General features: G+C 41.4%; 1 protein-coding gene across 1 annotated transcript in view; it reads left to right on the top strand.

Moving 5' to 3' along the window:
* Positions 1-24594, top strand: part of GPC6 (glypican 6) — a 777565-nt gene that overhangs the window by 222390 nt on the left and 530581 nt on the right. The window contains 1 exon segment of the mRNA XM_041128712.1: positions 18211-18369. Coding sequence (XP_040984646.1) covers positions 18211-18369 — 159 coding nt within the window.

Genomic DNA, 24594 nt, shown 5'->3' with positions numbered 1-24594 from the left:
TTTTAATAGTTTTATGTAAAGTTTTAGAACTTTGTGGTGAGACTATGCAGTATTAATTTTGGATGATAACCCATTAAGATACAATTTTAGCCTTAGATACTTTGTAACCATATTGTGAGAAGGCTAAACCTACTCAACCATGCTATGTTGCTTTTAAAAAGCATGCTGTCCAAGTGGAAGGGGATTGAGAGTATTCCTAAAGTGGTGTTAAAAGAATGCAAGTAGTAATCTGATTCTCCCTTTAGGACATTAATCTTTTAACAGTAGTATCAGCTAAAATTGGCATTGATAATTCAATCACTCAAGAAGTGAATTTGCATTTGGCAGAAAACCGTTGGAAACATCTGCAACAAGTGCTCAAAACTGCTGTTATGCTGAATGGATGTAGAAAATAGCCATAAAGTTTCAGAGAATATTCATTAAACACAGTACTCATTAAGCAATTTGTGAACTCCACCAAATTAATTACACTGCTGAGAAGTCACCCTGAAATGCACTTCTTTTCTTAGAAAAGAGTACATGAGGAAAAACTTTAACAAAATGCTTTTGTATTTTCTATTTAATGGAAGATGTACAGGATTTTCTTTTCCTTTTTTACACATAGTATACAGTGAAGTTAATAGCACCTGCACTGTAATGTTCCTCATTATAAACCTATAAATCTCTTTCAAAAACATAAAATGCTGTGAGAGCTATTAACCAGTAGTATATTGTATTTATTAGGATCATGAATCCCTAACTTGTAATTTAGAAAAGCTCCAACTCAGTGAAGAGGTTATTCACTGGTAGCTGTGTATATTTTGTATATGTCTTTTTCATACACCATTCTGACTTGTTTTGTTGATGACCGAGTCTTAGCTTTTACAGAACATGATTTGTTGCCTTATCTCATAGACCCACTATAAGCAGACCAATCTTGATATTTTTCATGACAGAAGAAGCCAGGCTTCAGTCCAGCTTCTCTGAGAATGGCTTTCAACAGTTTCACAAGAAGAAAGTATATTTTTTCATGCTGTACATTTAATTACATATGTAGTTTTGTGGAAATGTTCATCATTTGTACATACTATTTCCAGACTGATTGTTTAAATTGCCACCCCAGAGCAAAGTTCCATCTCCTGGTATCTCCTTATTGCCCATAAATCAAACCAGGAAAGAGAGACTACACAGGCTGACATTGAAGAAATGTGACACAGTTGTGCAGTAACTTAAGTCATATAGAAATAGAAGGGCTGTTCCTGTGACAGTCAGTGGAGACCTTCCTTTAGATACTTTACACAATCTACCAGGTAATTTAGGCTTCCCCCCCCCATCCCCTCTGTAATTACAGATATTACCTTTACTTGCCAAGGAGACAGATACTCTGGAAGGACTGGAAAAGACAATGTAATGTTCACACATAGAGTTTACTAGATGTATTCCTTAACTGAAACTTGTCAGTCATCTTTTATAATTGTATTTGTGATATACAAGGAAAATAAAATATGTATGACCTCCTTTTGATAGTCAGTAAAGACAATGATAGGGAAAAGCATAATGTGAGTTTTATTAGGACTTTTTCTATTAAAAATAATTTTAATGACAGTAAATTCAATACTGTTGTCTGAAAATGTCAACATTACTAGAATTTAGCAATTACAAGTAACTTGTATTTAAAGAAAAACTTCCGAGGTATTGCCCAATACTGTTTGTATCTCTTTTCAAGTTTTTTGCCAAGGTGACAAAAGAAAAATATTCCAGGCAAAAGATTTTAGGCATGCATTAGTCCAACACAGCACCAGAAAGTACTGTAATATATTTACTACCGCTGCTGCTGGGCCCAGAGTTGAACTATATAATTTATCCAGGAAAAAAAAAAAAAAAAATCCCAAAATATTACTCTTTCCTAAATATACATGATTCATATTAGAGTTATGTGCATGTTGACCTAGCTCTTATTTTAGATTTATTCTTGCTCTTTGCAGAGATTTCTGTAGGTAACTATAGTTATTCCCTGTTAAGGGTGTAAATGATCACCGTTTCAGCTCAGAAGGTACTTCTACTTTGGGACAGGGCCAGGCATGCTGCACAGCCTCCCCTGGGCAGTGAGGGCCACAGGGCTCCCTCCGAACACAGCCTCACAGGAGGAAAGGAGAGGGGAGGGAGGGCAGGGAAGCAATGCAGATTCACACTGTTTAACCTGAGGCACCCAGGGAAGGCGAGAGACACTTCCCCAGGGAGTGAGAAACCCTTAGATTTAGACCTTCAGAGATAATAATAAGACCTGGAAGCATTATGGCTGCATCTGCAATGCAGATTTGCACATTTTTATGAGTTTTACAGTTGTTTTTTTACAGTTTTTGGGGTAAGGTGGGCAAAGTCATTTGAGGTTTGTACAGACAAGCCTGGAGTTTTCTTTAAATTTCTACCTGTCATTAATGTGATACATCTTACTGTGGCTCCATCCATGCAGCAGAGGCCAGGGAATGCCTTATTCTGAGTAGTTTCTGAGAGAAGCAACCAAGAGAGAAATGTATTCAAGGGGCTCTGAATTTAGACAGATGCCTTAAGAGTCTTCCTTATACTAAAGAGAATAAGCACAAACAACTATGACATAGTCTTTGCCTGCTTTCTTCCCGGCTCCATCTGCTATAGATCTGCGGAGAGTTTCCTCCATGAGACATGTATTCTCTTTGGATGATATCTGTCCATATTATGTCAGCTGAAGTGCACAGAGTAAATAGGATTAAAGAGTGCCTTGTCATCTTTATAGGAAATAGCCCATTTAGCCATAATGAAGAAGGATTATCAAGCATCTTCAAGGAAAATACAGTGCCTATCAGATCCAGAATATAATGTTCTTTCAATAAATAACTAAAAAAAGTTTGGTTGTTGTTTTGTTTTTGTTTTTTTTTTCCCAAAAGTCTGGGCTGCAAGGTAATCACAAGTTAATCAGAGGTCACTGCTGTAAGCAGCTAGTCAAAAGCTGTGATTGTACTGGACAAATGTGCCAAAAAGGCATATTAATAAGGTAACAGTAATTCTCTAATGAACTGACAGAACCTGTCTAGCTTATTGCTGTATCCTTTTATATTTAAATGCTTTGATTAATTCTGTAAAAGTGCACAGAAGCCGTTTATTTTTGCAATCAAAAATGTCCATTCGAAAATATGGTTACATAAGAGAAGACTTCAGACATAGATAGGGATTTCCTTTCAAGCTGATCTTTAATCATAAAGGTCAAACCTTTAACATTAAAACACTTGAAGGGCAAGAAACTCTGTTACATTCAATTATTGATTTTGAAGACCCTGAGCCTTGCCAAGTATCACAGGCCATAGAGGGCACTGACAAAAGTATATTAATAAAAAGAGCTAAAAAACTTGTTCAGTCTTTGTTGTATCTAAATCCAATAAAAAAAAAACCAAACCAAAAACCAAAACCCACAAACAAAAAAAACTACTGTGTAGAACTAACAATAGATTCAGATCTCAAGCACTATTGGGAATAGTGGAAATCTGCAATCGTTGCAGCTAAGCTACTATCCTCTTCTCTAAAAAGCTTTCATTTTCCTTTTGGCAGCGATTACTGTGGCTGGCTGATATTATGGAAGCATAGTTTCTGTTAGAGTGAGCTAAAAGTTTTCAGAGCAAATGGTGTTCTATTAGAAAACATTGACTTAAATAAATATCATGATATTGTAAGCAGGGTTTTCTGTTAGACTACAGGACTGCCTACGCTTCCAAGCTTGCAGCATCAGCAGTGCAAGGCACACCTGTCCTGTGTCCTCCACCAGGCCAGGAGACCTCTTCAAGTCAAGGACAATGTCATGCCTGCTCTGCCAGGCTCCCTGAATCCAGAGTCCTTTGGCCTCTGAAAAACCTTACTCTAATTGATTGTCTAGAACCATAGAATCATTCAGGTTGGAAAAGACCCTTAAGATCATCGACTCCAACCATTAACTTAACACTGCCAAGTCCACCACTAAACCATGTCCCTAAGCACCACATCTACATGTCCAGGGATGGTGACTCAACCACTTCCCTGGGCAGACTGTTCCAAGGCTTGATAACCCTTTCAGTGCAGAAATTTTTCCTAATATCCAACCTAAACCTCCCCTGGCGCAACTTGAAGCCATTTCCTCTCATCCTATCACTTGTTAATTGGGAAAAGACACTGACACCCACCCCGCTACAACCTCCTTTCAGGTAGCTGTAGAGAGCAATAAGGTCTCCCCTCAGCCTCCTTTTCTCCAGGCTGAACAACCCCAGTTCCCTCAGCCGCTCCTCATCAGACTTGTTCTCCAGACCCTTCACCAGCTTCGTTGCCCTTCTCTGAACACGCTCCAGCACCTCAATGTCTTTCCTGCAGTGAGGGGCCCAAAACTGAACACAGGACTCGAGGTGCGGCCTCACCAGTGCCGAGTACAGGGGGATGTTCACTGCCCTAGTCCTGCTGGCCATGCTGTTTCTGATACAAGCCCGGATGCCGTTGGCCACCTTGGCCACCCGGGCACACTGCTGGCTCATATCCAGCCGGCTGTCGACCAGCACCCCCAGGTCCTTTTCCGCCGGGCAGCTTTCCAGCCACTCTTCCCCAAGCCTGTAGCGCTGCACGGGGTTGTTGTGACCCAAGTGCAGGACCCGGCACTTGGCCTTGTTGAACCTCATACAGTTGGCCTCGGCCCATCGATCCAGCCTGTCCAGATCCCTCTGTAGAGCCTTCCTGCCCTCCAGCAGATCAACAATCCTGTCAAGATCTTAATTTGAAAAAGGAATAAGCTCAAGCACTAGACCCAAAATCATTAGGTCCCACCCTGGCTTTTTTTGACTGGTTCAACTACTTTGCTCCTAGGTTCATTGCATACAGAGGGAGTTTGCCCTAAGAAGCATGGGTGCGAGCTCCTCTGAGCACATGGATCAATTGCTGGCCCCTTTTTGTCTAGTGATATAACCTTTGGATACACAGGGAAGGGTACAGAAACCTGACAACTTGACCTGCACCAGAAGTTGAGAGGATTTCTATCTCCTATCATAGAAAATGTGGAAACTTCAGAGGTTTTCAAAACTAGCAAGCGCTGAGAAAGCCTTGGGACTGTAACAGGAAGGAAACTACATAGTCCAGACTCAGGAAGCCTTCAAGACTTCCCAACTTCTGCTGAAGTCTGACAACACTGTTGTTTGAACTACCTTCAGTCCAAACACCTCCAGGCTTCTAGGCACACAGACCAGTTGCCTCCCTCTTCAGAAGGATGCCCGTGAGTCCAGCTTCCCTGAAAAATGGGAGCACCCGGACACCCCAGCCCAGGCTCTAGGAGATCTGACAGCTGGTTATTGAAACTGAGAATCTGATAGCAGTGATGAACAAAGGTTTTAAAAAATGTCAGTCTGCATTGCTGAATCCTGAGATTCCTAAGGAAATATATTTAAAATGTTTCAGAATTTCCTGCTTATTCATCAAAAGTTTGCCTATCCATGGTGTTAATAATAGAATGTCTAGTCTCATGCTATAGCTGACAATATCCACAGAGAAGCTTTAGATTCATATTGTTAATTAGAAGCCTTGAAATTCAGAATATTTTTATTTATACTTTAATGCATGGGTTTTTTCAGTTCAGTGAAGCTATATTTGTCACATAAGTGAATCAAAACAGTCTAAAAATAGTCAAAGTCAATAGAAAAAAATGTTGCATAAGAGAACTTTCCACTGCCACATTTTCAGTGGAAATCTGTACCCATACTTCTTCCTTCTGTGTCGGCTGGTATCCCCTGTCACTGAAGGAGAGCCATTTCAGTGGTGTGAATTTTGGTAGGAGTGGGCAGAAAAAGGTTGGAATTCCTTAACTGTATAAGATTTACTGTGGGAAGTCACAGAACATTCTCTTGTGCACCTTTAGGAAAGAACTAAATACTTATTTCTGTAGTTCTGATGCCCTCTCACCTGAAGGAGATGCCACTGGCAGTGAGCAACTTGAAGAAAAAAGGCACCCCCGTACTGTGATATCTTCTCCCACTTGGCCCATCAGGAGCAGCAGCTGGTTCCCCTAACCCCTGGGAGTCGATGCTCTCTGAGTCACTGCAGAATATGCCCAACTGCAGAATGTATACAAGACTACAAAGCAATAATTTTCTGGTTACTATACATGATAGATAACTAGGGCTAATGAGCTATGAGGCTAAGCAATAGTATGATTGCCATCAATGATAAGACACCCAATAATTCTCAAGTGGCTATGCAGTAATCACCCAAGTTGGGAATGTGCTGGTCTTCCTTGGTGCTGGGTTACCACCCTCAAGTTGGTCAGGTTTTTTTTATTCCATGGGGTTTTTTACCTTCCCATGTCAGTAGTTTTCCTCTTGAATCCTTTAACTTCCACAATCATGTCTTGTGGCTTTGCTTGTGGTGCCTTACTTGGCTTTAGCATGGACTTTCTCACACTGTAACCACAGTTGGATCTGTAAAACTGAGCCAAGGACACACAAACTTGCACCGAACTTGCCTCAAAGATAGCGGAACTCCTGCATGGGGTAATAGGGCATTATTTTTTTGCATGTTTTGGACTGTCTTGCATTGAGTGATTTCTTTGTGCATTCCACTTGTGGCCATATTCTTAGCATGCTTTTCTGGGAAAAAAAAGGAAGGTGTTTTTTTTCCCCCTATAAACTCAGACACACAGACTTGGAGGAAGTGCTTTGCTTTTTGCCTTACGACTTGTGTCACAGTAAGGTTAATACTTAAGAGCTGGTAGAGGCAGTTTGTTCTTTACACTGCTTGGTTCCAAAAAGCAATGAAAGGACAAATGCCAGCACTTCTGGCCCTGAAATTTCATGGGTAGACCTTGAGTCAGTACGATAACAGGAATCTCAGATCTTTACAAATTATAGCCTCCCTTTTTTCTACCCTCTTTTCCTTAAGCGACTAGGAAAGAGATTAGGCTGAAGACTATCTCAATAAAGAGCTTATGGCAGAAGCACCAAAATCTTACCAGTGATGTACCCATTACAGCCTCTGACTTAAGATCAACATGACCTAAATCATGGTTATCTTTGTGAACTGTTTCTATGACTGGCATTGCAGGAAAGCATGTCATTATCAATCAGAACGCAGGAAGGTAGATTCATCTGCTTAATGGTAGCATGAAAGGTTTCCTTGGACTGACTGAAGCCATATGAATAAGAGAAGAGCACTGTGATTAAGGACTTTTAAACAGTTGTTGCTAAGTTTAGCATTACAGAAACATGGATTTTATACATGACAATACAGTGATCAGCAAGGGATACGCACAGCTTTAAAGTATACTTGACGGTGCAATCAAATGGCACGACTGTAGCTCATGCAGCTTTAACTTCTCTGCATGTATATTAGTAATGGTGTAACTATCTTAAGGACTTGTTTTGGCAATACAGTATACCCAGTTAGCCTCAGGTAACTAAAGTCCACTCTGTCCTACTGTGATTGTATTTCTGTGGCTACATGAACTAAGTGGTGTAAATCTGTCTCTGAAATATCATGTGGTGCAATCACATCTTTGGATTTCAGTTCTGTGTGATGAATGTTGATTACAATCTTTATAAATGCATGAATGTGTACAATCTCAACCTGTTATCTTAATAAAATTGTTCTGAGAGCAGCTGAAATACAAAACCTGCTTGCGCTGTGTTTTATGGTCATGGTAAAGTGATATGCTGCTTGTATTCTACTTCTCACTATAATGCTATATAAGATATTTCTGCTATTATAGTAGGGGACATAATAAACAGCAAAAATCAATTGGGGGGGGAGGGGAAGTTGGCTGCTGTTCCCAGGTGGAAACATGCTTTGAAATCAGAAAATCGCAGCGATGTAGGCAGCGAGACGATGAAACCATACAGTGCTGAATCACAGCCTTACCATTTGCTTTCCACAAGGCACTGAGCACAACGCCAGTAATACACCCCCCAAGAGGTAACTAAAGATTCTTCTCACAAACTGTGCTATCAAAAACCAATTGTCTGACTGTGCAGGCTTGGAAAATAAAATGAACCTGAGTGTTGGAGTAGTGGTGCTGCTTCTAGTAGTTTAGTTAGGAAGACTCTAGGGACTTCAGCTCTTTCTTTAGCATCTGTATAGTCCTAGTCTGAACAGGTTTGCCTTGGCCTCTGCTTCTATAACTTATTACTGAGGGCTTCCCAAGGACAACAGGGTCAGGTCTTCTTGTAAATGAATGTTCCCTGTGGGACCTGTAATGAAGAGACTGTTAACTAATTATCAGTCTGTTTGGAAGGCGTTCATTTTTTAATTGACCTCAAAGCACTCAAGGAACAAAAGGAATCTCAGCAAATCTGAGATTTGGGTCCAAGGCAAGCAAATGAGTCATTTTCTTTCATGGGGTAGTTGCATGGGTTGGATTTATTGGAGACCACCGGACATACAAGTTTTTCAAGTTCAATATTCCACTGATTAAAATTAGGAGAGTTGTGTCTGACAACATGATCTGTATGTTATAGACAGCTTTCCCTCCCTTCGTTCAGCTGTTCTTTTCTGTGCAAACATTGCTCCCATCATCACTTGTCAGGCCAATATTACAATGGAATTAATTTAAATCATAATCTGTTTCCTTTAGTTTGAGTAGGAAAGTTCAATTCTGTGACTTGAATGTCAGGTGCAATTTTACAGAGGCTGCTTGCACGGCTGTTATACCCCACAGAGAAGATAATTACAAAGTCAGAAGGAGCCTTAGGACTTTTTGGTTAGGGAACAGGTTTTGGCCAACAAAATGATATTTTAATTTTCACTATTTGAATATTGGCTGAAATGATGAAACTCATGTTTCTAATTTAGTTTTAACTGCTAAATAAGTTAATGCAGAAAACATGATACTGCTGTTTGGCTTTTTTTTACGTTAAAGATGATTGTGAGTCAAATTCTACAGAATTCTACCCTTTGACAGAAGGGTGTAAGTGTATTGGAGGAGAATAGTTTTCTATGATAGAACATTAATAATGTGATCATGAAGAGTTCTCCCATGCTCCTGATTTCACCAGTAGAGGACTTAAATTGAAAACTTCAAAAAGCAGGTGTTCAGAAACATCATTGCCAACACAGAAAAAGATCCAAATCTCAAAACAGTGGGCAAGGATTAAAGCTGAATGAGGTTTTCATTTTAACTCTATTCATCATACTTTAAAAATAATTTAAGATAATATTTTTAAATAATAGTAATAATAATAATAAAAAAAAAAAAACCAACAGAAAATTAGGTGGAAAACATTCATTTAGAAACAAAACTCCAACTATTCCAGTCCTTTATAATTCTGAGAGGTAGGAGGCCCTGACATACATAATCGTAGAACCATAGAACAGCCCAGTTTGGGCCATTCTGGGAAAGGGAGCCTAGATGACATTATCTAGCACCCTGTCCAATTGCATCTTGAAAACCTCCAGCAATGGGGACTCCACCACATCCCCGGGGAGGTTGTTCCAATGATTGATTTTTCTCACTGTAAAAAATTTCTGTCTTATGTCAAGATGAAACCTCTCCTGGTGCAACTTGTACCTGTTGCCCTTTGTCTTCTCCATGTGCTCCTTGTGAAGAGAGAGGCTCTGTCCTCTTTGTAGCTGCCCTTTAAGTACCGGAATACTGTGATGAGTTCCCCCTGACCCTTCTCTTCTCCATGGAGAAAAGACCTAACTCCTTCAGTCTTTCCTCACAGGGCAGGTTCTGCAGCCCTTTGATCATCTTCATGGCCCTCCTTTGGACCCTCTCCAGTCTGTACACATCTTTCTTGAGTTGTGGGGACCAGAATGGGACACAGTACTCCAGGTGCAGCCTGACCCGCACTGAGTAAAGTGGGATGATCATGTATCTATCTCTGCTAATAATGCTCCTGTGGATGCAGCCCAGTATCCGATTTGCCTTTGCTGCTGCCGTGGTATACTGCTGACTCCTGTTCAGCTTGTTGTCCACCAGGAGCCCACGTCCTTTTCAGCAAGTCTGCTCCCCAGCCACACAGATGATAGCTTGTCCTGGGCTTTTTGGTTATTCCGTACCAGGTGCAGGACTTTTTGCATTTGGTTTTGTTAAACTTCATTCTGTTAGTAAGTTACACTGCCTTCTCCACAAATGGCAGACTATGAGCAGGTCTGAAGCAAGTATTTCTAATTTTAAAGGACATGGTTAATGACAAAGCCAAATCACATTAATCTAATCTGCAGGATGAAGGATGCAGAGCTATCTTCTCTTCCTTTAGGCTCTGTTGATGCAGACAGGGTGACCAAGTTTGAAAGCACACCTTGAATTTACCCCTTTTATTTATTAACATTTATTCATTGCTGGATTTATGAAGCAGTGTGGTGACTGTATGTTTCTATTCTCACCAGTCATACAGTTAGTCCTACCATTCTGTCAACAGGACAGTATCAGGTTTTTTAATTTATGGTTAGAATTGAAACTATGAAATATTGACTGCCTCAGGAAGAATTGTTTCTGAAATTGTTAAACTTGCAACATGACCCATAAAAAATTCTGGATGAAGTAAAATATTTTAGTTGATCATGCTTCCAGTTCTAATAATATAACCAATGCTTGCATCAGGTGTTCAGGAAATCTGGCAGTGAAATTGTTAAGTGTAATGTTATATTCCATAGGGTTTACTGCTCCTTCAGATTGTATCTTCTGCAAGTAGTTATCACACTCAAATCAGTTCTGGCATTTTGATACACAGTAGAAGCATTTATTCATCTTGAGAGTTGTAAGTTGCAATTTTTTAAAGACTCTTGTGAGGTTTGTAGCATGTTATGGGGACATCAAACTGCAATATATCTGAATATAAAACAAGTGCTTTATAAATTGTTTTATCACACTTCAAAGCAACATGCTAGCAGGATTGCCAAATTCAACTGCAAAACTTGCCAATTTGGATCATGTGAAGGCAGGTGTGAGATTACAGCTGTAATAAAACTGAAATTGAATACTGGTAGCTGAATTTGTAGTAGGCAATTGATTTGATTTATATAACCTAAGCCACATGAGGAGAGATATGTAGGTCAGCATCTTCAGCTGGAAATGGTGGTTAGAAGAGTTCTGGTAGGTTGCTGGGAACTGCTGAGTTAATACTTGTTTTGTCTGGCAAAATGCTGGTGCAGCGTAACTACATTCTGTCAAACTTGTCTGGGGAGACACCATTTGCAACAAGGAAAAACTAGTCAGTTATATCCAATGCCACTTGCGCCATAAAAATCTTTGCTAAAATTAGCATAAGAACGTAGACCATATGGAGTTTCCCAGGGCAAGAATTGGTACATTAGCTGTGAGCACATTTTCAGCCTGCAAAATACTTAAGGTGTGCAAATACACAAATCAGTGATTAAACTCCTTTTAGAGTAATAGAACAATATATTACAAAATGCAAATGGTAAATGATCCTGTTCAGGGAAATAGAGGAAGCACAATCAAATATACCCTGCAGAGTTATTTCCAATCCAAGCAGTCTGTTATATTGCACTAAAAAAGCAGAAAAATCCAAAATCAAGCACACACCCCTTAATTAAAAAAAACCCAATCATGTCCACTTTTTTTGTCCAAGGAGTGAACTAATGACCTGGCAATTCTAACATGAGTTGGAGGTTTAATAAGAACAAACACAAAATGGTAATTGCTGCTTTTAAAAAGGAAATTAAGATTAAGTGTGCAGAAGTGACTGTTTGTCAGAGAGTTTCCGTTCACCACTCCCAGGGAAGGGCCCAAGATTTGTCCAAGTTGTGAGCCTTTGGAGACTGCAGGTGGTTTGCAGTATAAACATGCTAGGTCTTATGAGCCACAATTTCTAAAGGCTTCATCTTTGCAAAGTATACTTGAACTGCTTAGGCCTACACACACTCCATTGCCACAGAGCAATGGAAAGTGCTTTTGCTTTATCTATAATCTGACCTGAGCCTCCAATGGAGGAAACAGGAGGAGGGAAAAAAATCTTGAAGCAGATTCTGAAGAGTAGCGCAATATTTACATTTTTATTTCTTTCTACCAAAACGCAAGGAGTATATGACAGGGGAGGAGAGAAGAACTAGAAGTGTTGTTTTAAAAAAGTTGATTATAGTTTAGCAAAGTTTTCGTGATAAAGGTGGGTGGTTAGTATAGATGATTTAGGAAGATACATCATCAGGAGAGGAAAGCAATGGGGTGGTGTAGAAGTTGTGAGCATGAGTTTCATATTTCATCAGTCAAGAGCCTCATGAATCAATGAAGATCCAGTGAATTAAAAAGAAGAAATTTAATGAAAATACATGTATAAGAAATAAATGCAGTAGGAATCGGAATAAGTTTGTAGCAGCCAAGGTGGGAAGTCATTTTTGTAGTAAAGAGAAAGTAAGACCATGTCGTGGTTTAAGCCCAGCTGGAAACAAAGCACCATGAAGCCACTCACTCACTCCTCCCCCCCGGCCCCGGTGGGATGATGAGGAGAAAATATACAGAAACGCTTGTGGGTCAAGACAAGGACAGGGAGGGATCACTCACCACTTATGGTCGCGGGCAAAAGACAGGCTCAACTTGGGGAAAAAACAAAATCAATTTCATTTACTACAAATCAAATCAAAAGAAAGATACTGAGAAGTAAAACCAAATCTTAAAACACCTTCCCCCCACCCCTCTTTCCTTCCCAGCTCAACTCCACTGCCAGTTTTCTCTACCTCATAGAATCATAGAATCGTTTAGGTTGGAAAAACCTTCAAGATTATTGAGTCCAACCGTCAACCCTGCCCACTACACCATGTCCTGAAGATCCTTGTCTACACGCTTTTTGAATACCTCCAGGGATGGTGACACCACCACTTCCCTGGGCAGCCTGTTCCAATGCCTGACAACCCTTTCAGTGAAAAAATTTCTCCTAATACCTAAACCTCCCCTGGCACAGCTTGAGGCCATTTTCTCTCATCCTATCACTAGTTACTTGATAGAAGAGACCAGTACCCACCTTGCTACAACCTCCTTTCAGGTTTGCCCTCTGGAAGTCCATAGTAGTGGTTTTGCTGACCCCCTTCCTTACCTCACCAAGAATCAAAAATTCTATCATTTCATGGTTGCTAAGCCCAGGACGGCCTCCGACCACCACATCTCCCACCAGTCCTTCTCTGTTAGTAAACAGTAGGTCTAGCAAGGCTCCTCCCCTGGTAGGCCCACCTACAAGCTGTGTCAGGAATTTATCTTCCACACACTCCAGGAACCTCCTAGACTGCTTGCTCTCTGCTGTGTTGTATTTCCCGCAGACATCTGGAAAGTTGAAGTCCCCCATGAGAACAAGGGCACACGATTGTGAGACTACTGCCAGCTGCTTGTAGAATGATTCATCTGTCTCTTCAACCTGGTTGGGTGGTCTATAACAGACTCCCAGCACAATATCTGCCTTGTTGGCCTTCCCTGTCATCCTTACCCATAAGCACTCCACCTTGCCATCACAGTCATGTAGCTCTGTATAATCAAAACATTCCCTAACATAGAGAGCCACCCCACCACCTCTCCTTCCTTGCCTATCCCTTCTGAAGAGCTTATAGCCATCCATTGCAGCACTCCAGTCATGGGAGCCATCCCACCGTGTTTCTGTGATGGTGACTAAGTCATATCTATCCTCCTGCACAATGGCTTCCAGCTCCTCCTGTTTATTGCCCACGCTGCGTGCATTGGCATAGATGCGCTTGAGCTGGGCTATCGATTCCACCCCCAACATTGGCATGCTGTCCCCAGGCTCATCTCTGGTGAGCCTAGTTTTATCCCCTTCCCCCTTCAAACCTAGTTTAAAGCCCTCTCTATGAGCCCCACCATCTCATGAGCGAGAATCCTTTCCCCGCTTTGAGACAGCTGGACTCCATCTATCGCCAGCAAGCCTGGTGCCGTGTAAACCTCCCCATGATCAAAAAAACCAAAATTCCACCAATGGCATCAGTCTCTGAGCCATGTGTGAATCAGGTGTGTTTCCCTGTTCCTTTCAGTATATTTCCCTGCCACTGAAGGGATTGAGGAAAACACTACCACTACCTGTGCTCCCAATCCTTCTACTAATCGCCCCAGTGCCCTGAAGTCCCTTTTGATTGCTTTTGGATTTCTCTCCACAATCTCATCACTGCCAACCTACACAACCAGTAGCGGGTAATAATCAGAGGGCCAAACCAGACCAGGGAGTTTCCTAGTAATTTCTTTTACCAGGGCCCCAGGGAGGCAGCAGACTTCCCTGTGGAATGGGTCAGGTCTGCATATTGGGCCCTATGTCCCCCTCAGAAGGGAATTGCCTAAGACAATTACCCTCCTTTTTCATTTTTTCCAGGGGCTGTCAAAATGCGTGGGGCTGACTGACTCAGCCTAGGCAGCCCCCTGGATAGGCCTTCATCTACATTCTGATCTTCGTTTGCCTGGTCCTCAAGTTCCAGAGCCCCATACCTGTTGTGTAGGGGCAACTGGGAAGGTGAGGGAGACCAGGAGGGGATTCGCCTGCCTCCCTGAGCAGGGACCTGTATCCATTCCCCTCCATCTCTTAGATCCCCTCCTGCCTGCTGGCAAGAGGGCAGGAGATCCTCCATTTCTTGTGGAGCTTCCATCTGCTGCCTCTGCCTCAGGGATGGTGGGGTGCGGGCCCACCAACCTATTTCCCTCTCACACTCCCTGATACCCCTCAACCTTTCCAGTTTCTCCTTCAGCTCTGCCACCAAGGCTGAGCAGATCATCCACCTGGTCACGCCGCACACAGGAGTTGTCCCCGCTGCCCTCTGCCACCGGCGACAGGCTCAGGCACTCCCTGCAGCCAGAGACCTGGACAGCTGCATGTTTGCTTGGGAGCTCCGTCTGGGTCGCCACATTTTTCCTAGCAATGGCTTTCACCCGAGTGGTAACCATGGCTGGGCCTCCTGAGAGGACGATGCCCACCCCTTGAGTAGCCTTCTCGAGCTGGGTCTCCTCAGGGCCCTTTAAATCTCCCGCGGTTGCCCGTGGCCTCTGCCGTGAGAGCTGCCGGCTCTGGACGGGTCTCTCTGCTCTTCCTCGGGCTTCCCGCCTCTGGGGATTTCCTCGTCCGCCTCAATCCAGCGCTTAGACACCGAACTTACCGTTGCCGCTGCTGGTCTTGTTGCCGACTCCCCGGTGGTGCAGGGGGACGGGGAATGGCGGTCGGGGTCAGTTCTCCACACCTTGTCTCTGCCGCTCCTTCCTCCTCAGGGGGAGGAGGACTCCGCACTCCTCCCCTGCTCCGCCGGGGGGTCCCTCCCGCGGGAGACGGTCCTCCACCAACTGCTCCAGCGTGAGTCCTTCCCGCGGGCTGCAGTTCCTCACGAACTTCTCCACCGTGAGTCCTTCCCGCGGGCTGCAGTTCCTCACAAACTGCCCCGGCGCGGGTCCCTCCCACGGGCCGCGGTCCTTCAGTGCCAGGCTGCCCCAGCGCGGGCTTCCCCAGGGAGCAGCGGCCATCTCGGGGGGCACCCACCCCCTGCTCCGGCGTGGGCTCCTCTCTCCCCGGGCTGCAGGTGGGCATCTGCTCCCCCGCTCCCCTCCGTGGGCTGGGGGGGGACAGCCTGCCGCCTGGTCTCCCCGCGGGCTGCAGGGGCATCCCCTCCTTCCCCCCTGCCCTCGGGATCCGCACAGGGGTTCCTCTCGCACCCCGATCCCCCGACTCCCGGCAGGTTTCCCCTCTGGAATCTGTTCTCCCAGAGGCGCTGCCGCCATCGCCGACGGGCTCGGCCTGGGCCAGAGGTGGGTCCAGCTCCCGGCCAGGGAAGCTTCCAGCACTTTCTCAGAGTAAGGTCACCCTTTCAGCCTCTCCCTCGCTACCAAAACCCTGCCACGCAACCACAAAACAGGCCATAAATAAACGTGTGAGAAAAATGAATATTGCTACAAAAATGACTGCTATACTGCGTTCGGTATGGTTTAATTTGTCATAATACTCAGCATAACATAATGTCTTAAAAATCTAGACCTATGGCCGTTACTCACTAAGCACAGTGCCTTGATGATTAGCATTAGTTCAGCTGATAGTCCGGCGATTCTGAAAAACAAATGGAGCCAGACAGAAGAGAAAGAAAACAGAAATGAACAGAGGAAATAAAACTGAATTTTATAAAAATTTTTGACTGAAACAGCACTGGAGGACATTATGATTATAGAAAGCATAAACTACTACTGTGGCAGGAACTGGGATAGTAGGTCTACCCAGTGCTTTCCAATGAGCAAAACCCCCTGGGTTTCTCGAGGAAGGGGGTTACAGATGTTATGGATGGGGTTTATTTTTTTACTTAATCAAGCACATGGCACTGCTTCTAATAACACAACATTTCAGCTTTCCTTGTCTTTCTGTCAACTAATAAAAACTCAGAACATTATTGTTACTAGAATAATTCTTATTGTGTCTTATTGTGGTACCTCTGCAGTCACATGTTACCTGTTGAATAGTTTCAGTTTAATGTGACAGCAATGTAGAGGGTAAAGCAACCATTATTTTGCCACTATCGTTTATGTTTGACAGCAGCTGGCTCACCAGTCCCTATATTTGTTGTTTATGGCTTAGATGCGTGATTTTGAGAATGGAGAGGAATTAATTTATTGTGTTGGGAGGGTGTAGTAGACATGGGAAATAATCCTTACAGTATTTTGATGGTCATGGGGTATCTCTTTTTCCAGGTTTATGCAGTGTTTTATATCATGGTGCTTTTGGACATGACTGGGACTTGTAGGTAGTACTGCCAAAAAGTAACTGATAATAATGAAATGATCCTTCCTGAAGATGTATAGCTGTGAGCTTTTAAAAAGTCTTGAGACTGCTGAGAGAAATCTCATGGCATTATAGTTCATATATTATGAACTCTTGCAGAAAAAAAATTAAGATGAGGGTGATGGGTCGGGGTTGAGGAGTGACTAAATTCCAAATTAAAAGACTTCATTCAAAAACTGAAACAAAAACTGGAATAAGGTGAGGGTAAACTCAAGACAATATTTATTCTAAGCATGTGCAAACCTCTTTTTGATGCTCTTTTCAAAATGATGCAGCAGCTAAATGTATTATACCCTTGGGAACCATAAACCTTAGGGCCTGATTCTCCTCACTACATAATAAGAATGGTGAAAAGTAGCCTTAAAGTAGGTATAAATTGCATTTAAATCTTCTTTATAGCTCAGCAGTGGTAGAAAGGAGCCTCAATATAAACGAGAATCAGGTCCCCAGTATTTATTTAACCCTTGGGCTTTGTATATCATTTTATTTGCACCTTTAAGAGATTTGCAGAGGGATTTTTAATCAGGATTCGGTGTACAGAAAGCTAAATGTTTTCATTGCCTTACAAGTAACTTTAATCATAGAGGCAGATCGTTCTTTTTATTTCTCAAGAGGGAATGGTAGAATATCCTGCCTTTGTACAAACTGAGCTAAATGTTTCTGACACACATAGTACAGTGTCAATTGGAAATTCACATTTCATGTAATAACAGACCATTTTAATTTCATGAGCTAAAGAATTGGTTTCCACTTGCAAATTGTACCGAAGAAAGCAATATTGTCAGAAGTATTGCCACAGTGCTTCAAGAGATAAATCTATTGAATTAAATAAGAGGCTTTCATTACCTGTTACATTGCATTTCCGTATAACATAAGCATTAATTAAACTCTTCATTGCTTTCTCCTATTCAGCAGAGCATTTGCTCAGTCTGACAAGAAATGCTGCCCAAGAAAACATGTGGCACCCAAACACAGTCATTAAAATACACTTTCTCAAGCAGAAGAGAAGGAAGGGTACAAGGGGAGAATGTTTTGGTGCATTTGAGCAAGTGGGACTTATCTACAGAAATACGTAATTTCTGTTTTTCAGGTTTTAACAGCAAGACTGCTTCGATGACTTCTAACAGGTCATCTCACTAGGTATTTCTCCAGGCATTTTGAATACAAACAGGAAGCAAGCAATTGTCTTTGAATTTTTAAGTATGTGTCTGTTTATGAGGAAGGCTTCTTCAGCATGAGGAATCACTTTTGGCGTGAGACAGTTCTGCCTTCTGAAGTATCAGAACAACTCTGCAAAGTGTGTCTCCCCTCCTGTGTGAGGAATGCCCAACTACAGCAAAGTTGTTGATAGAGATTCAAATTGTTCCAAATCAAGTAGTCAAGCCTTAAAGAGCTCTTTGGGTAGCCCACCTTCCTGAACTGAAGAGACATCATGTATATTTGGTTCTGACACATTTCTATCTGTATTCAAATATTTCTAATTCCTTTTTTCCTGTGATTCCAGGGGAACATTTGAGAATCTGCCCTCAGGAATATACATGTTGCACCTCAGAAATGGAGGACAAGTTAAGCCAACAGAGCAAACTGGAGTTTGAAAACTTAGTGGAGGAGACAAGTCACTTTGTACGCACCACTTTTGTGTCCCGGCACAAGAAGTTTGATGGTAGGCTGGATATTATTTACTTATTTTCAAGGTTATGGGATTTAAAAGTCAGTTATCCATAATAAATTCCAATGTTCTTTTCTTTACAATTAGATATCACATTTGCAGTTGTCAGTTTGGCTAAGATAAGGGTTAACTTACAGCTGGTATGCTTATCAGCCTTGTGAGTATTGCCTTTAATTACAATGACATCAAGAATCTGGACTGTTAAGTGCCTGCAGGCTTGGCTAATGTTGAAAAAAGAGATTAGATATGCATAGAGAGGTTTATAATTTTTGTCTCCTAGTTTCAGATGCAAAATTTAGGTCTGCAATTATGTTCACTGTTGCAAGATGAACTGTGGATCTCCCATGATTTTTGTTATTGCAAAGCAGTTTTTTTGTAGTCTGCCTTTTTGTAGCCTTAAGGCTGTACTTTTTTCCTGTGTGATTTTCTTGTGGTGTACAGAGTCTTTTAGAGGGCTTCTGGCTTCCAAACGCTAAGGCCTCAGTTGTATTTGAGAGGGATTGTCATGCAAAGCATGACACTTAAGCAGTATCGAACATATCTTTTATACCTAGAAAGAATTGACAAGGACAGTTTGGGGTTTTTATTTGTTCCTAATCAGTACTCTAATCTACTCTGGTCCTCAGTGTTTGTAAGATCTTTCTAAGATCAAGGGTTCAGTGTTGCAATTTGCTAAATGCTTGTCTTTAATAATGAATGTTAAGCAGTTTTTATGGTTGTGACTGTACTTACAAGTCGCACTGTATTGAGCTCTTCTCATAAACTGCAGATTAGCAAAGAGTCAAAGAGCTTCAGAATACTCAATCGTGGCTTTATCTAAATATGAAGTCTCTCTTTGTGTTGAAAGTGTTCCCCTGAGCATTTCTGCATGTGTGTAAGTTGGAAAGGGTCTGGCACTAAGAGGTGTAAATCAGCATTGCAAAGAGGATTGCAGAGCTGCATCTTTGCATGTAGGTAGAAAGCCTGCAAACAGGTGCAGTAAAGCTGGCTAACCCCAGGTAACGGGGCATATGCACACATGTAGAAGAATGGTGGAAAGGTTATCCCTGAAGTTGGAAGCCTACTTTGAAACTCTGAGGTTGCATTCAGAAAAAAGCAAAGATGTCTCTAACTCCTTAGGGTAATTCTGTGTCATTCTCTTTATCCAATTAAAGATTTTTTTCTTCTAATATTGATTCTATCAATATGACACAGAAAGGAAGATGAATTATAAAAGGAGGGAATGGGAAATGTATAATATGAGGATGAACTGGAGAAAAGTCCCCAGCAGTAGATGAGATGCTAATATAATTTAGAAAGTGTCTTTAATCCTTGGAAGGACTGCAGTGTGGATGACTGTGCAGTGCTCTGCATTGTGATGGTTTCCCTTTTTAATGTGAAGTTGGAACTTTTTGTGTAGTGGATTTTCAAAATTTTATTTGGCTTTGAAGGACCTAAAAAAAAAAAAATCCAGAAGTTGCGTGCAATATTACAGATGTGTATGCAAGCAGAACAGACATTTCAAACCATCTATAGCATGTACAGGGCTTTTCTCTTTTTCTAGAAGGAAACCCAAGATGATCACTGGTGTTCAGTGGGCAGTGCAGTTTACTGAAAATGCTGGGGTCATTTACCACAGAGTTCAGATGGTACCTTACTAATTCTTTGGCAACTTGAGGCCTTTTCATATTGCAGTGAGCTTAAGCACATTATGGCTTTTTCAGTAACCTGAAATTCTGTGTCTTAATACTGACAGCAAGGTATATAGCTGGAAGTTACTGACCTGTTGTAAATACTGCGTTCTGGGATTCTTATGAATCTGCTCTGCAGAAAGTTGAATTAAAAGACTAAGTGGTTTCTTCTGGCTTATCACTGATGTTTTAAAGGGAATTTGCAATGTGAAGTCTTATCAAAGAGCATTTGAACTTTGTGTAGAGTTTCAGTATTTTAATGCTATTCTAAAACTATTCAGAAGTTGTTCACTTATACGGAAAAACTGCTGAGTCTTTCTAGAAAGGCAAACACATTAATGGAAAAATATATTCACCTAATAAGCTGTCTTCAGTATAAAACCAGCTAGATTTGTTGCAGTTTAAAATAGGATGATGGTTTTCCATATAAAGCAAATATTGGATTGTTAGATAACATCAATGTTTTAACTCTTCAAGGATCATCTTTTGTTTGTTTTAATTTGGTACTTCGATTGTACAAGAGAGTTCTAATACATGATTCTGCCATTTGATGCTGTACACCAGAAATAACAAAACAAATACAACCGATTGTGATGATTTTATGGAAGTTGTGTACAGGACCTGTGTTTATCAAGAGCAGCATATCTAAGCAATAACAGAATATATGAACATTTAAGTAATGCTGAGAGTATATTAGCATCGCTCCCATGAGGAGCTAATTTAAACTAGTGTTTTGGTTGTGCAGACATTTATGTCATTTTGTAAACTCTTGAAAGGGACATGGAAGGTCGTGTAGATTTTTGCAATTTTTTTTCTGCTGTACCAGGCATGTCTTACGGTAATGCTAACCTTTGCAACATAAGACTATCTAGGGGTATGTGAATTCTTTGTTAAATTATGATCTGACCTTCATATGCCTTGGCTTTCTTATCTTATTTGCTTTCTGTCCCACAACCATATACTTAAGCATAGATGGAATGATTTTATGATTTCCATTTTGAGAGGTAATTTTAGGTCTGTTTTCCTTTTCAGGATTTTGTCCCAGATTCCTATTCGTGATATAATCTACAAGGAAACTCAATCTGTTGTAACTTAAACATTGTCTCTTTAGCCTCTGGTAAAGATTCTTACACAGAATCAGAGCATGGCTGAGGTGTGAAGGCACCTCTGGAGATGGCCTAGTCAACCCCCCCTGCTGAAAGCAGGGTCAGCTACCACAGGTCGCCCAGCTGTGCAGCTGTGTTTTGAATATCTCCATGGATATCTCCAGTGTTTGACCATCCTCACAGTAAAAAAAGTGGGGGTTTTTGTGTTTAGATTGAATTTCCTGGTTTTTTAATTTGTGCTCATTGCTTCTTGTCCTGTCACTGGGCTCTGTTGTGAAGAGCCTGGCTCCATCTTCTCTACTCCCCCCACCAGACATTTATACACACTGATGAGATCCCCCTGAGCTTTCTCTTCTCCAGGCTGAACAGTCACAGCTCTCTCAGCCTCTCCTCACAGGAAAGATGCTCCAGTCTTTTCATCACCTTACTGCCCTTTGCTGGACTTGCACTGGTATGTCCATCTCTCTCTCGTACTGGGGAGCCCAGATCGGGACCCAGCACTCCAAATGTCGCCTTACCAGTTCTGAGCTTAGAGGAAGGTTCACCTCCCTCAGGCTGCTGGCAATGTTTCTACATCATTTCTATGTCAGTTTTATATTTCATTTTACCTGAAGTGCAGTACTTTCCAAATCTCTACAAGAACTCTAAGCAGGAGAAGCTAAATATGAAATTCGTAACAGAGAACTTTAGAAACTATTAGGCATTTTGGAAACAGCTATGATCAGAAGAAAAGATGCCTTTCTTTTAAATGGCAATCAGTTCTTGCATCCTAAAGCCCTGTACAATCTTACTCATTTATTATTAATTTGTCCTCTACATTTCTAAGGGGCTGTCACTGTGTCGGGACTTTTAACTGCTCCATTCTTCTAGATTCATTTGTTCCTAAGTGTTTTATTCCTCAGAGTATGTGAGGTTCAAAGATGTCCCAGAGCCAAAGGTCTGACAATAGTTTTTCCATTTGGTTTCCATATTCTAGACAATCGGTGTGAATTAGCATGAGTTACTACACAACATAATACCAGCTGCCAGTTGTTTCTTGGCTGAGCCTTATGTGCAGATGTTTACAACTGTATTGCCCATATCTGTATATTTGCCATTGCATTGCCATACTGGATGGTAATTTTAAAAAAAAAAAAAAAGGTATCTGGAATTTCACTAATGGGTGCACAAGGATCCAGAGAATCTTCTCCTGAGAATCTTGCCTAAGAAAGAAAGCCTTGCAATGAGAAAAATTCCTCTGAAACAGTAGGTGCTCAATGTTCCTAGCAAAGAACGCAATACCTGTTTCAGCAATGGGACTCATATACCCTTCCAAAATCTAGGAAAAGGAACAAAAAAACGTTCCAGCAGACAGGAAACAAACAGGAAGTGAACAGTTCCAGCAGATGCGGATTTTTCTTTTACCTCAAGGCCTTGGGTAGGGCTAATCCAAATAAGCAGACATGTAATGATCAGCTGTTTCCTGTTCATAGCAATAGACAAGCAATCATGCTGCAATTCTTGGACCCCCACTGTATACCTCAAAGCAGCTTAAAATATATTATGTTCCCAGTGTAGCTGTAATAATATCATCTTATTATCACCGATTCCCTTGCATAGTGGCATTGCTGAGCAGTGCAGACAAGCCAATTTCTTTTAAGTATTGCTCCATCGGCAGCCAAAACCAGCCCTACCAGAAGGTTTTGTCATGAATGTTAATGAGGAGACAAGTAGCTGTTCAGTGACATTTTCTCACTAACCCTTTGAATAACTATAGGAAAATTATAGCAAATAATTTTAATTTAAGCTAAATAGATCTGAACCTGATAAAAGAGACACTGTCTCCTCATTCTCATTTTAAAAAGTACAGTAGTAGTCTTGGTAATGGCGTTAAAAATGAAAGAATGTCTAAGAATAGCTGTCATGAACTTGAATGGATATGGATAGCCTTCAGCAGAATGTGTGAGGCATGATGCCATTTAAGGAAAATAACCTGAATAGTGTAAGAACCAATCTGTAGCTGCATTGATCTATCTTACAGGGTCATCATTCCCCATGCTCCTTTTTTGTACAGTCTAGGAGAACAGTGATCCATACCCATTAGTGCTGCTTATATTCCTTACAGTCATTATCAGCAGTAGCAGTGTAAATTACAGGGCAGGAAAGAAAGTTTCAAAGATAATCCCCCAAAACAATACCTGCAAGAATAGCTAGCATCCCAGACATTCCGTATTCCCTTTTCTTTTATTGCACAATTTATGAAAGAAGCTTATGCTTGGGGCTACACTGAACTCCGTGGACTTCTGCAACAGCACAGGAGCCCACTTGTACACTGGTGCTGTCATGGTCAGTGGGTGAAGGATGGACTTTCAGCAGGATATTTTTTTCATGCTTTGCTTACTTTGAATGTGAAAGGGCACAGTTTTCACAGGAAGATTTTTGGTTTGTTTCTTTGTTTTTTGGAAGCAGGGAATCAGAAAGGTCTGCCTTTTCCACAGGCCTGTTTGGGACACAGGAGGCTTCTAAGGAGTGTGGGAAAGTCAAATAGATACAGCATAATCTGTGTACTTTATGCAGCTATTCATATTATTCCAGTGCTGCCATGTCTGCAACAGAACATAGACTCCCACCACGCGAAAGCTGGGATACCAGATATTTTTGGGTTTAGTTCTAGGCAAGGTGGTGGTGTTTTGTTTTGTTTTCTTTGTGTTACAAGATTTCAGTGTCGCTTAGCAATGTGTTTCCCATCAAATGCAAAATCCATTGCAGGACAGGTGGATTTTTAAAACTCCACAACTGTTTGACTGTAACAGTGCTAGCAGGGCCACAGTTTCTGTATAATTCATCTACTGTTTTAACACACTACATAACTTCTGCACTTGCCAAAATACAGGCCTTGGAGCAGTTAGAAGCCTTAAATAAAAGTAACATCTGCTGGCTTGTAGTATGTAACTGCTTACAAGCCTTCTTTGGACATCTGGTGCAAGTTTCTAAACATTACAGAGGTTCTTGATAAAAGATCCCTTACTTTATATTTGACAGGAAACACTAATTTGAAAGTAAAATATTCTACACCTGATCCAAATCCTGTCAGAGTTGGTAATAGCCTAAGAGGAATCTCTGTTGCCTACAAACAATTTGTGAAGCTGCTTTCCAACAAAGTAGGAACTCTTCAATGAGATGAACTCTTGTAGCCAGGTGTAACTATCTCATTAAACTTGACAAAAAAAGCATGGAAAGTAACATAATGGAGATCCTGTAAGATTTGCACTGAGATTACTGTTTATAAGCTTCACATATTATGTCAAAATTTGTGAATTACATTAGATCAAAATAAATTATTTTTTAAAAATTAACCAAAAAATGAGAGGTGACAAGCCTACAGAACTTGGAAGGGGAGAATTGGCCCAGTCGTAAGAACAGTTTCTAGCCAGGGCTGCAAATTCCTGTAACCTGGTCAAGTC

The sequence above is a fragment of the Aquila chrysaetos genome, chromosome 14, assembly GCF_900496995.4.
Source record: "Aquila chrysaetos chrysaetos chromosome 14, bAquChr1.4, whole genome shotgun sequence".
In the NCBI taxonomy this organism is placed as follows: domain Eukaryota; kingdom Metazoa; phylum Chordata; class Aves; order Accipitriformes; family Accipitridae; genus Aquila; species Aquila chrysaetos.
The sequence above is the reverse complement of the archived record's forward strand: the minus strand, read 5'-3'. Positions and strand labels throughout refer to the sequence as shown.